Raw genomic sequence first — 16,311 nt, forward strand, 5'->3', positions numbered from 1 at the left:
TCCTGAAGCCCACTAGTTATTAGGTTTCTTCTTTCTACTTTTCATTATATTTACACAGAGAGACACATTTTTACATAACCACTAAATAAAAGGAAAATTTCTTTTTACTACAGTTACTACAGTTTGAAGTATTTATTTTTTATCTATTTATTGGAGTTTTACAAATAATAAGTACATTCCAATTACAAGAAAAAAGAGAAAGTATAATAAAATAAAAGCATAGTATATAAGGACTAATAGATAAACGTCAATCCAAACATAACAAATATGTTGCATTGAACTAGGCAGTAAACAAAAAAGTAGAATTGTCTAAAGAGAGCGACTAGAGATATTATAATTATTTATAATAGGGATGTGCAGGCTCGGATAGGTTCGAGTTTGCACGTGGAGTTCGGATTTTTCCCTCCAAAAAAACGGAACTCAGAAAGAGGCAAAACGTCATCTTACATGGACGAACATCATCATTCCTGGACAGGAATGATGATGTTCGTCCATGTAAGATGACATTTTGCCTCTTTCTGAGTTCCGTTTTTTTGGAGGGAAAAATCCGAACTCCACGTGCAAACTCGAACCTATCCGAGCCTGCACATCCCTAATTTATAATAATAAAGGTTACTGAACATTGAAATGGTTATGTAAATGATGGAGTAATTATCAGATAATACTAGAAGGGGGAAAGGGAGCACATGGAAGACTAAGGGAAAAGCATAAGGATAGAAGGTGGGGGGGTTTAAGTTAATTCACTGTACAATCTAAATCAACAGAACAATCAATAAGTACGTGAACAAAATATTATAACTATGCTCTTAAAGCAAGCGGAGATGTGAATATCACTCCGTATTCTCGAATAGTTTAAAATTTTGCGGTTGCGAAGTGGAATCCAACTTCTCTATGAATTGGCCTAATTTTTTTTATAAAAACGTAACACTCCCTGTTCCACATTCGGAAGTGTGGACCTTCTATCGAATTATAGCAATTGCAGCAATCTGTTTGAGTTCATTAAGGGATGAGGTAGTGGTAGATATCCAATGTGATAGTATAAGTTCTTTTGACATGGTAACGATTACCACCAAATGAGGAATGACAAAACCTTTGTTCTGACTAACTCCTAGTTAGAAAATGTAGCACAAAGGCATGCTTTACTATATAACAAGACTTTGTTCCAGAACATTCTAATCTTTCCGCACTCCCAAAAGCAATCAGTTTGAAGTATTTTTATGATATGAACATAACAAGGTTCTAGTAAAGAATTTCATCTTGATTAAGTCATTAGAATTTTTGGGACAGACTTGAATATTTAATTTTTAGCAATTGTACCAGTAGCTATGCATTTATCATTAAGTAGACAATATTGTGTCCCATTTGTACTGGGAGCTGGAGTTTTTGAGGTGTGATCTTAGCAGGACAATATATTGTATACAAAAATTATACAAATTGAAATTTTAAGTTTTTCAATATTTTACTTCTGCTCCTCTGACAACTCTATAGTAAATGTGTTTTTTTTGTTTTGTATAAACACTACACTCCCATTGCAGCACTCGTCCACCTTATCCAATTTCTTTGACCTCCTCTAATAACACCTCTCATTGAACTGTGAGCTGTTGTCCAGTATAGGGTATAATTATTAATTTAGTGTAATGACACTTTTAAATCTCTTAAGTATTTGCAATTATATAATGCTTTTGTGTTTGGTGTTTATGCAGGGATATGGGCTTGGAACTATTTTGCAGTCATGTTATAAGTGACAAATTGGTTCAGATGAAGACAATTGATGGCATCCTCCTCCTTATTGAGCGAGAGCGAACTGGGGAGGCTGTGGACCGAAGCCTTTTACGTAGTTTACTCGGCATGTTGTCTGACTTACAAGTAAGTGCCATTTGCTGACAGTCAATTTGATCAAAATTTTAACATTTTCAATGGTATTGTTACATTGAGGGGGTCAATTCCGATACAGCGGGGGGTGTCTAAAGTTCTTTAAATCATATGTCTTATGTTTAAAATGAAATGGATAGTACTTTGCTCAAAACCTGTGCATTAAACAAGCTTGGTTATGTATTAAGGAAAATAGAAACCTGTTTTGGGTTAAGCTGACAAAATAAAATATATTGGAGCATAACCAATTAGCTGGGGAGTTTGCCCCGTTGCTAATTGACAGTCCAGGTCCTGCATCCCCACGCGTAACTCTGATTTTTTTTCTCGCAGCCTCAAGAGCTGAGAGGGTAAAAAAAAAAATAATCTGCTTTAAATGCAGCCTCTGGGGCTTCACGCGCGAGGAAACCCATAGATTCCAACATATTACACAGAATCTTTGTATTACTATTCAGGAAAATGGATCTGGTCAAAATACAGACAGTCTGGATGCCGGTGCTCAGAATCCTGACACCTGTCAGAATCCCGGCGCTGGCATCCTGACCACCGACATCCCGGCGGTAAGTACTGGGGCTAGGGGGAGCGTAAGGTTTAGTGTGCAGAAATGGAGAGCTTAGGTTTAGACACCTGTGAGGGGGAGGGAGAGGGGGAGGGTTGAGATACTGACTGACAAGTGTCTGTATCCTAATCCTGCTGGGATTCTGACCACCGGGATCCCGAGCACCGGCATCCGGTACCCAACCCCAGAGAAAATTAAAAATTTCTTCTTCAGGGCCCATAGTGATCCACAGGGATACCATGGGGATATTATGGTTTGGAGAGATCCAGGCACCAAACAGTTAAAGCTTCAGCTCCCAGGATGCCTCGGGTTCGCCTCCATATATACCACGCCCCTAGCCATAGGCCTTCAGTTGTTCATTTGGTGCGGCAGGATCAAGATGCACATTTGTAGCAGGGGACTGCTCAGGAAGTCCTAAGCTTTTATTTTACGTTTTATTATACGTTTTTGGGTTGGCAGTACTAAGCGTCTGAATTAAGACTCATATACTGCGACTCCATCTACCTCCGCTGGGCCGCAACACCAGTAACTGGGCTGGTGATTTCGGGCAGGTCGCGGCTAAGCTTGCTAGCAGCAATGCTGCGACCTGGACTGCAACCGGATGCACGGAGAGGTCAGGTAAGGTGGTTCCTCGCTTACTGGGAATTGCGCGCGACAGTCCTTGCTTCTGGTGTCAGAGATGCACCAGAAGCCACTGTAGTCAGAGCCCGGTATTACCCGCGTCCTCACTACACCACTGGGCCTTTATCGTCTAACGCCGGGGATCGGCAGCAGATGCTTCTGTTGCCACGAGGCCAGTGTACCCGGCTGGTTAACGCAACTTAGGGAAGGTAGGCGCTCCCCCGGCAGCTCCTCCTCCCGACCCAGGCACAGTCCCTATGAAGGTTTTCGCGCATCTGAGTTGCTCCGCCTACCTTCCACCTGTATATAAGATGCACAAGTGCTCTGCTGTAGCTGTTGGTCTCATGAGGGTTTGGGTCAGTCTCCGTCTATACCTCTCCCGTTGTTAAGGTATACAGGGCTCTATATCCTACCATTCCTGGTGTTTATGTTGTTGATTTAGAGTCCATTGTAATTATATTACATATGCATTGTGTGTGACTGTTTGGTTCAATAGTGGCACGCAGGGCCCTTTGGTTAAGATCATGGAAAGCGGATACAGGATCAAGGAGGGCGCTAGAAGTTTTACCTTTCTATGGAAAAGTACTTTTTGGAGCAGAGTTGGATAAAATTATAGCTACTCTGGCGACTTCAAAATCAGCAGGTCTGCCATCTACGGCGACTATAAAGTACTAAGCAGGTTTCTTTTTGGTCCTTCCGTCATCAGGGTCGAGCAAGGGAACAGTCTTCGTTTAGGTCGACTAGATTTCGCAAGTCAACAAACTAAGACGTCTGGCCCACCAAGACGTCCAGCTTCTAAACCGGACGACAAACCTTCAGGCTGATGGGGCAGGCCTCCTCCTGGGGGATCCCAGGGTGGGAGGCCGACTTCTTCAGTGTGCGGATTATTGGCATCAAACAACAGATGCCTGGGTCCGAGAAGTGGTTTCTCAGGGGTACGCCCTCACTTTCTGGAGGCATCCTCCCCATAAGTTCTTTTGCACAGATCTTCCATCAGATGCGTTCAAGGCCTTGGCCTTTCAGGAAGCCATTCACTCCCTCCTATAGGCGGGGGTAATAATCGCGGCTCCTGTGTTGCAACAGGGACAGGGTTATTATTCCAATGTACTAAATCTGAAAACCCTCAACAAGTTTATCCGTGTACCCAAGTATCGGATGGAAACTCTTCGGTCAATTATTTTGGCAATGGAGCCGGGGGGGATTACATGGTTTCCCTGGACATTCAGGATGCATATCTGCATGTTCCTATTATACCATCCCACCAACAATTTTTATAGTTTGTTGTTCTTCAGCAGAATTACCAATTTCAGGCTCTACCCTTTGGCCTATCTACTTTTCCCTGGGTATTTACCAAAATAATGGCAGTCATATCAGCCTATCTCAGACGATGGGGAGTCAGAATTCTTCCATTTCTGGATGACCTTCTGATATTGGTACAGACTCCGGTTGTTTTACAAAGCCATCTTCAACTGAAAGCACTGCTGGATAATCAATTGGAAGAAATCTTCACTTTCCTCAACACAGCAGATGGTACATCTGGGAGCCTTGCTGGATTCTCGGGCACAAATGTTATTTCTGCCAGAGGACAAGATTGTGGTGCTGTCATCACGAATACGCAAGCTGCTACGCAAGTGAAGGGTATCCATTCCGTTAGCAATGCAGGTCCTGGGTTCAATGGTATCCACCTTCGACATGGTGGGGTATGCTCCGTTCCATTCCAGGCCTCCTGCAAAAGTTGATTCTCTCCAAGTGGAACGGACATTATCATCTAATAAGATCTCAGAGGATCCTTCTCACTCCAGAGGTTTGTCACGCTCTCCTGTGGTGGTTGAGAAAAGGATCATGTGAACAAAGGTCGCCCATTCTGGATTCTAAATTGTGTGCTTCACACCTCAGACACCAGTCTTCGCGGATGGGGGGCAGTGACAGGTTATCACACCTTTCAGGGAAGATGGACAAATCAGGAAAGTCATTTGCCAATAAACATTCTGGAACTGCGAGCAGTGTGCAAGGCACTTATCATGGCACAGGACCTGCTCCATGGCAGCAGATTCAGTCCGACTACAGTGGCCTACCTCAATCATCAGGGAGGCACAAGAAGTTACGCAGCCATGAAAGAAGTGACAAAGGTTCTGATTTGGGCAGAACGTTATCTTCTGGCCATCTCAGCAATATTCATACCGGGAGTACTCAATTGGGAAGCAGACTTCCTAAGTCGCCAGGACATCCACGCCGGAGAGTGGTCTCTCCATCTGGGAGTGTTTCAGCTCCTGGTAAACAAATGGGGTCTACCAGAGATAGATCTCATGGTGTCACATCACAACCACAAGGTACCCAGGTACGGTCCAGGTCCACTGGCAGTAAGATGGGATTTCAAGCTGGCGTATCTTTTTCCTCCAATTTCTCTTTCCAAGAGTTCTTGGGAAATTCAAGCAGGAAGGAGGAACATTAATATTGGCTTGGCCAAGACGTCATTGGTTCACCGACATACAGAATTTGTCCTTAGACAGTCCGTATCCTCTTCCTCTATGGCGGGATCTGCTAACGCAGGGCCCCTGACGGCAACCTAGTCTGGTTTTGACGGCTTGGCTCTTGAATCTTCCATCCTAAGAGCAAAAGGTTTTTTCTAGTTCTGTAATTCAAACGATTCTTAGGGCTCGGAAGCTTGCCTCTGCCCACATCTATTACAGAGTTTGGCATTCTTTTGGTCAATGGTGTTCCTAAGTGTGATCCTAAGGTGTTCAGGATTCCCAGGGTACTTTTCTTCATATGGGGTTAGACAGCGGTCTCCTCCTGACCACTTTGAAAGTGCAGGTTTCTGCACTGTCCGCCTGGTTCCAGAGGAAGATTGCCTCATTATCAGCTGTTATAATTTGTTTCCAAGGCGTTCTGCAAGTTCAGCCTCCTTTTGTTCCACCAGTAGCACCGTGGGATTTGTCCTTGGTTCTTATGGCGCTACGAGCTTCCCCATTTGAACCTCTAGACTCTGTAGATTTGAAGTGTTTGACAGCGAAGACACTTTTTCTTTTTGATATCTCTTCTGCTCAGAGTCTCTGACTTGGCAGTGCTTTCTTGTTTCCCTCCAAATTTTCACCAGGATAAAGCTGTTCTTCGTACAAAGGAGGGTTACCTTCCTAAGGTAGTGTCCTGTTTCATATAAATGAATTATAGTTCCAGCTTTTCAGGCTCCTGATCTTTCTGTAGGTGAAGCTTCCCTGGATGTAGTTTGTGCTCTCCGTATCTACAGTGCATCCGGAAAGTGTTCACAGCGCTGCACTTTTTCCACATTTTGTTATGTTACAGCCTTATTCCAAAATGGAATAAATACATTTTTGCCCTCAAAATTCTACACACAATACCCCATAATGACAATGTGTAAAAAGTTTATTTGAGTTTTTTGCAAATGTAATAAAAAAAAAAAAAACAACAACAACTAAGAAATCACATGTACATAAGTATTCACAGCCTTTGCTCAATACTTTGTTGATGCACCTTTGGCAGCAATTACTGCCTCAAGTCTTTTCGGATATGATGCCAAAAGCTTGGCACTCCTATCTTTGGGCAGTTTCGCCCATTCCTCTTTGCAGCACCTCTCAAGCTCCATCAGGTTGGATGGGAAGCGCTGGTGCACAGCCATTTTCAGATCTCTCCAGAGATGTTCAATCGGATTCAAGTCTGGGCTCTGGCTGGGCCACTCAATGACTTTCACAGAGTTGTGCTGAAGCTACTCCTTTGATATCTTGGCTGTGTGCTTAGGGTCTTTGTCCTGCTGAAAGATGAACCATCGCCGCAGTCTGAGATCAAGAGCACTCTGGAGCAGGTTTTCATCCAGGATGTACATTGCTGCATTCATCTTTCCCTCTACTTGACTAGTCTCCCAGTTCCTGCTGCTGAAAAACATCCCCACAGCATGTTGCTGCCACCACCATGCTTCACTGTAGAGATGGTATTGGCCTGGTGATGAGCGGAGCCTGGTTTCCTTCAAATATAACGCCTGGCAATGATACCAGAGAGTTCAATCTTTGTCTCATCAGACCAGAGAATTTTGTTTCTCATGGTCTGAGAATCCTTCAGGTGCATTTTGGCAACCTCCAGGCGGGCTGCCATGTGCTTTTTACTAAGGAGTGGCTTCCGTCTGGCCACTCTACCATACAGGCCTGATTGGTGGATTGCTGCAGAGATGCTTGTCCTTCTGGAAGGTTCTCCTCTCTCCACAGAGGAATGCTGTAGCTCTGACAGAGTGACCATCAGGTTATTTGTCACCTCCCTGACTAGGGCCCTTCTCCCCTGATCGCTCAGTTTAGATGGCCGGCCAACTCTAGGAAGAGTCCTGGTGGTTCCGAACTTCTTCCATTTACGGATGATGGAGGCCACTGTGCTCATTGGGACCTTCAAAGCAGCAGTTATTTTTCTGTACCCTTCCCCAGATTTGTGCGCCGAGTCAATCCTGTCTTGGAGGTCTACAGACAATTCCTTGGACTTCATGCTTGGTTTGTGCTCTGACATGCACTGTCAAGTGTGGGACTTTATATAGACAGGTGCATGCCTTTCAAAATCCTGTCCAATCAACTGAATTTTCCACAAGTTGACTGCAATTAAGCTGTACATAAAGGATGATCAGTGGAAACAGGATACACCTGAGCTCAATTTTGAGCTTTATGGCAAAGGCTGTGACTACTTATGTACATGTGATTTCTTAGTATTTGTTTTGTTTTGTTTTTTTTATTACATTTGCAAAAATCTTAAAAAACCTTTTTATAAGTTGTCATTATGGGGTATTGTGTGTAGAATTTTGAGGACAAAAATTAATGTATTACATTTTGGAATAAGGCTGTAACATAACAAAATGTGGAAAAAGTGAAGCATTGTGAATACTTTCCAGATGCACTGGATGTGGAGCGTACAAACTCTGTTAGAATATCAGATGCTCTTTTTGTATTCTGCTTTTCAAATGAGGATGGCCAGCTAATAAGCAGACTGGCGAAATGGCTACGCATGACAGGTGTACACACAGGCTGATCTTGGTCTGTAGTGCCATTGTGGGCATATAGTCATGGTGCCTCTGCTGAACAGTTTTGCAAGGCAGCCATGTGCTCTTCTGTCCCACACTTTTCTTAGGTTCTATGCCTTTGATACTTTTGCCTCTTAGGATGCTTCCTATGGGCGATGAGTTCTTCTTTCTGCTCAGGAGCGTCCCGTACGCTAAGGGAACTGCTTTAGGATATCCCTGAAGAAGAATATTAGAGTTATGTTAGACTTACCCTTTGATAACTCCTTTTCTTCGAGGTCCATAGGGTCCACAGGACACCCACCCTGACTCACCTGGCTGCATGGGTAGTTTTTTCTTTCGGTCACAGATTCCCTCGTTTTATGTAAGAGTGTTTCTGGTGTACGATTGCTCTTTCTTCTCCTCTTTCCTGCTCCTGCCTTGAGGCTTGTTAACTAAACTGAAGGCCTATGGCTAGGAGCAGAGTATATATGGAGGAGGATTCGAGGCATCCTGGGAGCTGAAGCTTTAACTGTTTGGTGCCTGGATCTCTCCAACCATAATATGCCCATGGTATCCCTGTGGACCCTATGGACCTCGAAGAAAAGGAGTTATCTAGGTAAGTCTACCATAACTCTAATTATTTTAATAGCTTTGGGCTGAAAACCCGGAGCTTTTCCATGCGCAGTACACGTGCCTAATTGAATATGCCCCATTGTATAAACATAATTAAGTTTTTAATACAATTTGGGTTACTTTTTCTGGCTTACTGTTACTGCTAGTCTGAACTTCTTTTTGTTACTGTTACTGCTAGTCTACACTTCTTTTTGTTTGGTGTTTTTGTTTTTATTATTTGACACATTGCATGAAGTCTGCAACCTATCAAACACAATGTACAATTTGTTTGATATTTTTTGTACAGGTTTACAAAGATTCATTTGAAGTGAGATTTTTGGAAGAAACAAATTGCTTGTATGCATCTGAAGGGCAGAGGCTAATGCAAGAAAGAGAGGTGAGCATGGGTGATTTGTATACATGTATCATTTATAGATGGTGTAATACCAGGAATTATTGATGCCTTCATAAAGTGACATATACTGAAAAATTATTTTGTAAATCATGTGGGACTCTTTTCTGATAATCTCAAAAGTATGTGCATGTATGAGAGAGCTTGTATTAAAATGAATGTAATGCCAACCACATGCTATAATGATTGGTCTGCTCCCAACACCTAACTTTTTGGGTCTTGCTCTGTTGAACCATTGTTAAAATGGCCTTCCTCCTTTTAAAATGTATGCTTTTCTCATAGAGTGCTGCCCTTTCACTATCTCAAAGCTGAATTCTCCTCTCAGTTCTTCAACTCCCATCGCGTACCTTCAACTCCCTCCTCTGCCCTGCCTCACCTTACCTCCTCTCCTACACTCGGCGCCTATAACTTTGCACCCAATTCTTATACAAACTTGTTTCCATATTTCAGGACATCACTTCGCACCAGATCATCCTTTCCCTACTCTCTGCCTTTCTATCCAACCCCCTTTCCTCAAACCGTTCCTCATCTTCCCCCGCCATCCTGCCAACTCTGACTTACTTCTCCCCAGTTTCTGGAGATGAAGTCATGGACCTTAACCAAGCATCCTCACTTTCTATTTCCCCCCTAGGTACTATCCCCTCCCCCTCTTCTGCCCTCTTTTTCCCATTGCCTGCTTTTACCCTGCTTATCTCCTTAACCTTTTTTTCTTATTAGACACCATCCCCTTGACGCTCCCATTCTTTAAAAAAACTGATGCGTTCTCTAATTACTGCCCCATCTCTCCTCCCATTTGCCTCTAAGCTCCTTGGGCAGGTTGTCTACAACTGCCTTATTACTTTTCTTTTCTTCCACTCCCACTTCAGTTTGGCCTTCGTCTTCTCCACTGTACAGAAACTGCTCTGACTACAGTCAGTAATTAGCTTCTTAATGCCAAATCCAAGGGCCATTTCTCTCTGCCTCTTCTCCTGCAAATACTTCACTCCCTTTGTCTGTGTGACACTGTCCTCTCTTGGCTGTCGTCCTACCTCTCTGACCACTTTTTCTCTGTCTCTTCACATGGCTCACTTCACCCCCACTTCGACTATAAGTTGGTGTCCCCCAAGGTTCTGTTCTTGGTTCCCTTTTATTCTCTCTCTATATTTCCTCATTAGTTGAGGTCATCAGCTCTTTCGGCCTCTATTATCATCTCTATGCTGATGATACTCAGATCTCCCCCTCTCTTCTCTTCTCTCTCATGTTTCCACTATCTCACTGTTATTTTCTCCTGGACATCCCAGCGCTTTCCTAAACGTAACTTGTCTAAAGCTGGGTACACACCGATGCGACTCCCAACAGGCCTATATATTAGACGGCCAATACACATTACATGGTCCAGTGCCCGACCGCCTAACATGTCGGGCACCCGCTCCATTCACCTGCCTGCTGTCAGCAGCTTTGTCGTTCCGTCAGCCTTGCATGCAGGCCGACAGAACAAACCCGATGGACGACCTGTGAGAGCACGCATGGTCGTCTATATTGGGTTGACATTTGTGGATGTGGACGATATGTCGGCCCGGTTCGCTGGATCGGGTGACATATCGTCTAATGTGTACTCACCTTTAGACTGAGCCGATTGTCTTCCCTCCCTCGATTTCATTATCCATCAACAACCTGAACAACTTGTCTATACCCAAAGTCCTCTGTCTTGGAGTGAACCTCAACCCTTTTTGCGTTTTTTTCATGTTTTGTTTGTGCTGCTTCTGTCGATGTACAGTGTAATGCGGTGCAAAACCCTTCTGGTGCTATATAAATGAAGGGTAATAATAATATTGGATTAATGTTCCAATGCAGCATCACACATACCATGTATCATGTATGCAGTACAAATTTGTTTTGACTCATCGACAAAGTCTTATTAATTGCATAGTCAGTGCATAATGCAGTAAAGCAATAAATATTAACATGAGAGTACCTGGTAGTAGTCTTTAAATATTTGATTCAAGACTGAGCTGTTGGTCAGTGGTAAGTTCTTTTAATGAGCTGTAGCTGAAGATGAATCTTGTTCTTCATCTCTATTATATGTGGTTAATTTAATACACTGTTCTGTTTAGATTCCCGAATACCTCCATCATGTGAACAGGCGCTTAGAAGAAGAGGCAGACAGAGTGATTACATATTTGGACAATGGGACACAGTAAGAAACCACAAGTACCATCATCCATAATACATCCTTAGTTTAATATTATGGCAATAATGATGATTTAATTTTAAGCTCTTTACTCAGATGTCAGTACGCCATTGTTCTTGGAACCCCACTGTCAGTATGCCATTGTTTTGGTAACCCTAGTGTAATCATGTCAGGGTTGGATACAGGATCCCCCAAGCACACTAACCCTAATACCGTTGGGATTCTGGAGCCGGGATTCCAACTGCTGCCTGGATTCCGGTGCCGGTATTCTGTGCGCCGGCATCCCGACTGCCGGGATGGTAACTACCTCCCTCATGTCATTGTTCTTGGAGCCCTTTTTTCAGTACACCATTGTTCTGGAAGCCCTAGTGTCGGAACGCCATTGTTCTGGGAACCCTGGTGTGAGTATACCATTATTTTGGGAACCCTTATATGTCGGTACGCCATTGTTCTGGGAACCCTTGTGTCGGTACGCCATTGTTCTGGGAACCCTTGTGTTGGTACGCACGCCATTGTTTTGGGAACCCTTGTGTCGGCACGCCATTGTTCTGGGACCCTTGTGTCGGTACGCACGCCATTGTTCTGGGAACCCTTGTGTAGGTACGCCATTGTTCTGGGAACCCTTGTGTTGGTATGCCATTGTTCTGGGAACCCTTGTGTCGGTACGCCATTGTTGTGGGAACACTAGAGTCATTACACCATTGTAACATTGTGGCAATAATGTTGATTTAGTACTAAGATGTTTACTCAGATGTCAGTACGCCATTGTTGTTGGAACTGAAATTTCGGTGTGCCATTGTTGTGGGAATATGTGACAATACGCCATTTTTCTGGGAACCCTAAGGTTATGCCATTATCTCAGGAGCCCTGGTTTTGGCAGGCCAGTGTTTTTGGGAGCCCTAGTTTGGACAGGCCAGTGTTTCGGGAGCCCTGGTGTTGGCAGGCCAGTGTTTCGGGAGCCCTGGTGTTGGCAGGCCAGTGTTTTTCGGGAGCCCTGGTGTTGGCAGGCCAGTGTTCTGGGAGCCCTGGTGTCAGTACACTGTTGCTCTGGGAAGTGTTGGTGTACCTTGGTTTTGGGACTTCAAAGTGGTTCCCATTTCAGTGTTCATTCTAGCACCCTGCACCTATCACAACCTGTGCAGTTCCTCTTTACTGCCTAGGGTGTCGCTCCCTGCTCTGGTGTTTCATTATAACTCGCTTCATATTTGCCAGTTTACTAATTCCAGTTTACAACCTGTCTGCTACGATACAGTGTTTCAATTACTGGATGAAACGTACTAATAGCAACTAAATTGCAATGTCACTATATGTTTTCCTGTCCCAACTATTGAGTAGCTAGACTATTTATTCTAATTTCTTATTATCCATTGCTTTGTAAGCCAAAGTGATGATAACTTGCTCAGTTTTGTCTGTGTTGATATCGGTAGAGATCAACATTGTCTGATAAAGGTGGTTGTAATTATATTGTATTTATATTGATGTGCTTTTGATGTACAATATATATTAGGAAAAATTTATTTTACGCTATAAATTATTTAACTGACTAGTGCCTCATCTGTTCTGACTATACCTTTTCTGCTGTATGTTGTTCACCGGGTGGTAACAGCTATGTAAATTCAGCCACTAGTAGTACAGAAGGAAGGACTCAGCTTCTGCGTTATATACCAAACACACAGCAAGGTGACAAATGAAACTGGAGACTGACCTTAGTCACTGGATGCTGTGGTGATGGATTAAGGTAGCTTCTGAGACACAACATGGTGGAGTGTTGTTGTAGGACCTACTAGCGACAGTCTAAGATGAAATATGGGCAAGAGCGGATAAGGATTAGGTAGACTGAAACCTCATCTTCAAATGTCTTCCTACCCTCACAACATAAAAATGAACCCTTGGTATTTGTTGTCATTGAACACATTGCTTAATTGTATTGTAGTTTATTTTGCCATGTAACGAACTATATAAAATTAAATTTTCTACATCAGGGTCCATAGGGTATCCACAGGATACCTTGGGGTATAGGTGATGACGTCAGGCATCGGGCACCATAGAGTTACGTTTTCAGCCTCCCAGGATGCACTAGGGTCCCCCTCCTATACCCCGCCCCCGAGCCAAGGCATCTCAGTTTCGTTTGGCCGGAGTCGGATGCACCTGATAGAGGGGGGCTAAGGATAGCCCCTGAAGTTTTCTTCAAAGCAGCGGTGGCTGCTCATCTGGATGTACAGCATGGACAGTCAGTACTGACGTCCATGCTGTCTTCCCTACACCCCCGCCGGTACCAGAACGCTGGTACTGATCCGGGGATGCTTGTAAGCATCTGGGGTCACTGCTAGCGGTGACCCCATTTAGAGGAGGCGTGGAAACATCCTGGCAAACGGTATCAGCCTCAGAGATGCTTGGCGGTGGCTTATGCGTTTGAGGATAATAATTTTTCTAAGTGGGAATCCCCTCCACAGGTGGATTCTCATGTGACACGCCTAGTTCGTAGTGCCACATTGCCCATGCCCTCCATGTCTTCCTTGAAGGATGCTACGGACCGTAAGATGGAGATCTGCCTAAAGTCCGTTTATTCCCTTGCGGGGGGGGCAGCTAGGCCGGCTATGGCCATTTGTTGGGTAGCCAGAGCTATGGAGCGCTGGGCTGATAGTTTGGAGGCGTCTTTCGATTCCGACTGTTCGGCTGAACAGACCGAGTTGATAGGCAATCTCCGGGATTCGGCCACTTATATCATTGAAGCGGCTTTAGATATCAGTACCCTGGCGTCGCGGATTTCTTCGGCAGCTGTAGCTGCTCGTCGCACCTTATGGTTGCGATCTTGGACGCTGATTCCAAAAAGAGCTTGGAAGCTTTGCCTTTTAATGGAGAAGTCCTATTTGGTCCGGATCTGGACAAAATTGTAGCCACTCTGGCGGCAGCCAAATCTGCATGTCCCCTGTCTGCTGCAGTTCCTTCCAGTTCAGGTACGTCGTCCTTTCGGCCTTATAGGGCCCAGGGTAGGCCTAAAGCACAGTCTTTTCCCCGTCAGGCTGGCCCCAAAAAATCGTCCAAGCCCCGGAAACAGGCCTGGAGTACCAGACGTCCGGCCCCTAAGCCAGATGACAAGCCTGCGGCCTGACGGTCCGGGCCTCCCTTTGGGGGATCCCAAAGTGGGAGGCCGCCTGCTGCAGTTCGCCCAGTGTTGGTCGGTTACCACGACAGACACTTGGGTTCTCGAGGTGGTTTCTCACGGGTACGCCCTCTTCTTTCGGCACAGGCCCCCATCTCGATTTTTCACCACGGGTCTCCCATCAGACCGGAACAAAGCCTTGGAACTGCGGAAGGTTTTGCACACTATGCTCCAGGCTGGAGTTATAGTGCCTGTTCCATTCTCCCAGAGGGGCCAGGGTTTCTATTCCAATCTGTTTTTGGTGCAGAAACCCAATGGGTCGTATCGTCCGATCCTCAGCCTCAAAGCACTCAACAGGTCTTTGCGGGTGCCGAAGTTTCGGATGGAGACCCTACGGTCCATCATTCTGGCGCTGGAACCTGGGGATTACATGGTGTCGTTGGACATACAGGACGCTTACCTGCATGTCCCTATTCTTTTACGCCATCAACAGTACCTCAGGTTTGCAATCCGCAACGACCACTTTCAGTTCCGGGCGTTACCTTTTGGGCTGGCGACAGCACCACGTGTATTCACCAAGGTGATGGCGGTCATGGCGGCTTCCCTGCGGCTGCAGGGAGTCCGCATGTTGCCGTACTTGGACGACCTTCTGTTGGTGGCAGGATCTCCAGAGCTCCTTCTACGCCACTTGGACCTGACCATTGCGGTACTGCAACGGCACGGCTGCTTGATAAACTGGCAGTAGTCCTCCCTGATCCCGTCTCAGAGGATTCTGCACCTCGGAGCCTTATTGGACTCCGGACAGCAAAGGATCTTTGTGACGGGGTAAAAGATCTCTGCCTTGCAGTTGAGGGTGCACAGTTGTCTGCAGAATCGCCGTGTGTCTCTGCACTCGGCGATGAGGTTACTGGGCTCCATGGTGTCAGTAGTCGACATGGTGGAATATGCCCAGTTTCACTCCAGACCTCTGCAGCAATTGATCCTATCCAAATGGAATGGACTGCCGCAGAGTCTAAAATCCCAGACGATGGTGCTCACTCCGGAGGTTCGCCTGTTCCTTGCCTGGTGGTTGCAGACGACCGATCTCAACAAGGGTCGTGCATTTTGGGTGACGAATTGGGTCCTGTTGACAACGGACGCCAGTCTTCGGGGCTGGGGAGCAGTCACTGGTCCACACTTGTTCCAGGGCAGGTGGACTCGGGCGGAAACAGAGCTTCCAAATAAACATCTTGGAGCTCCGCGCGGTTTTCAATGCTCTCCAGTAGGCACATCGGGTTCTCCAAGGTCACCCAGTGCAGGTCCAGTCGGACAACGCTACCACCATGGCCTACATAAATCGGCAAGGAGGAACCCGAAGTCGGGCGGCTCTCGTAGAGGTGTCCTGAATCCTGGTTTGGGCGGAGCGCAATCTCCCGGCCATATCAGCAGTATTCATCCCGGGAGTCCTAAACTGGGAGGCGGACTTTCTCAGTCGCCGATGTTCATCCGGGGGATTTGTCTCTGCACCAGGACGTCTTTCAACTTCTGGTGGACAGGTGGGGTCTTCCAGAGATTGACCTCATGGCGTCACGGCACAACAACAAGTTGCCGGTGTACGGGTCTCGCACAAGAGACGAAAAGGCGTCTCTTGTGGATGCTCTGTCCGTCCGGTGGACGTTCCGGTTTGCTTATCTGTTTCCTCCGTTTTTCCTTCTTCCACGGGTAATCCGGAAATTCAAACAGGAAGGAGGGACGCTCCTGTTGATAGCTCCCGCGTGGCCCCGGAGGCACTGGTTCTCAGACCTCCAGGGACTGTCCGTGGACATTCCTCTGCGGTTGCCGTTACACCCGGACCTCCTGTCACAGGGTCCTTGTCTTCACCCGGACCTGACTCTGTTGTCTTTGACGGCGTGGCTGTTGAGACGGCCATGTTAAGGTCCAGGGGGTTTTCCAGCTCTGTTGTGCAAACAATGCTAAGGGCTTGGAAACCATCCCC

At 45.7% G+C, this 16,311-nt stretch overlaps 1 protein-coding gene across 2 annotated transcripts in view; it reads left to right on the forward strand.

Moving 5' to 3' along the window:
- Positions 1-16,311, forward strand: part of CUL4A (cullin 4A) — a 115,232-nt gene that overhangs the window by 40,132 nt on the left and 58,789 nt on the right. For both annotated transcript variants that reach the window (XM_088458566.1, XM_088458558.1), the window contains exons 7-9: positions 1,704-1,866; positions 8,959-9,048; positions 11,157-11,239. In XM_088458566.1, coding sequence (XP_088314692.1) covers positions 1,704-1,866; positions 8,959-9,048; positions 11,157-11,239 — 336 coding nt within the window. The remainder of the gene's footprint in view (positions 1-1,703; positions 1,867-8,958; positions 9,049-11,156; positions 11,240-16,311) is intronic.

This window comes from Taudactylus pleione, unplaced genomic scaffold, assembly GCF_031769625.1.
Source record: "Taudactylus pleione unplaced genomic scaffold, aTauple2 ptg000041l, whole genome shotgun sequence".
In the NCBI taxonomy this organism is placed as follows: Eukaryota; Metazoa; Chordata; class Amphibia; order Anura; family Myobatrachidae; genus Taudactylus; species Taudactylus pleione.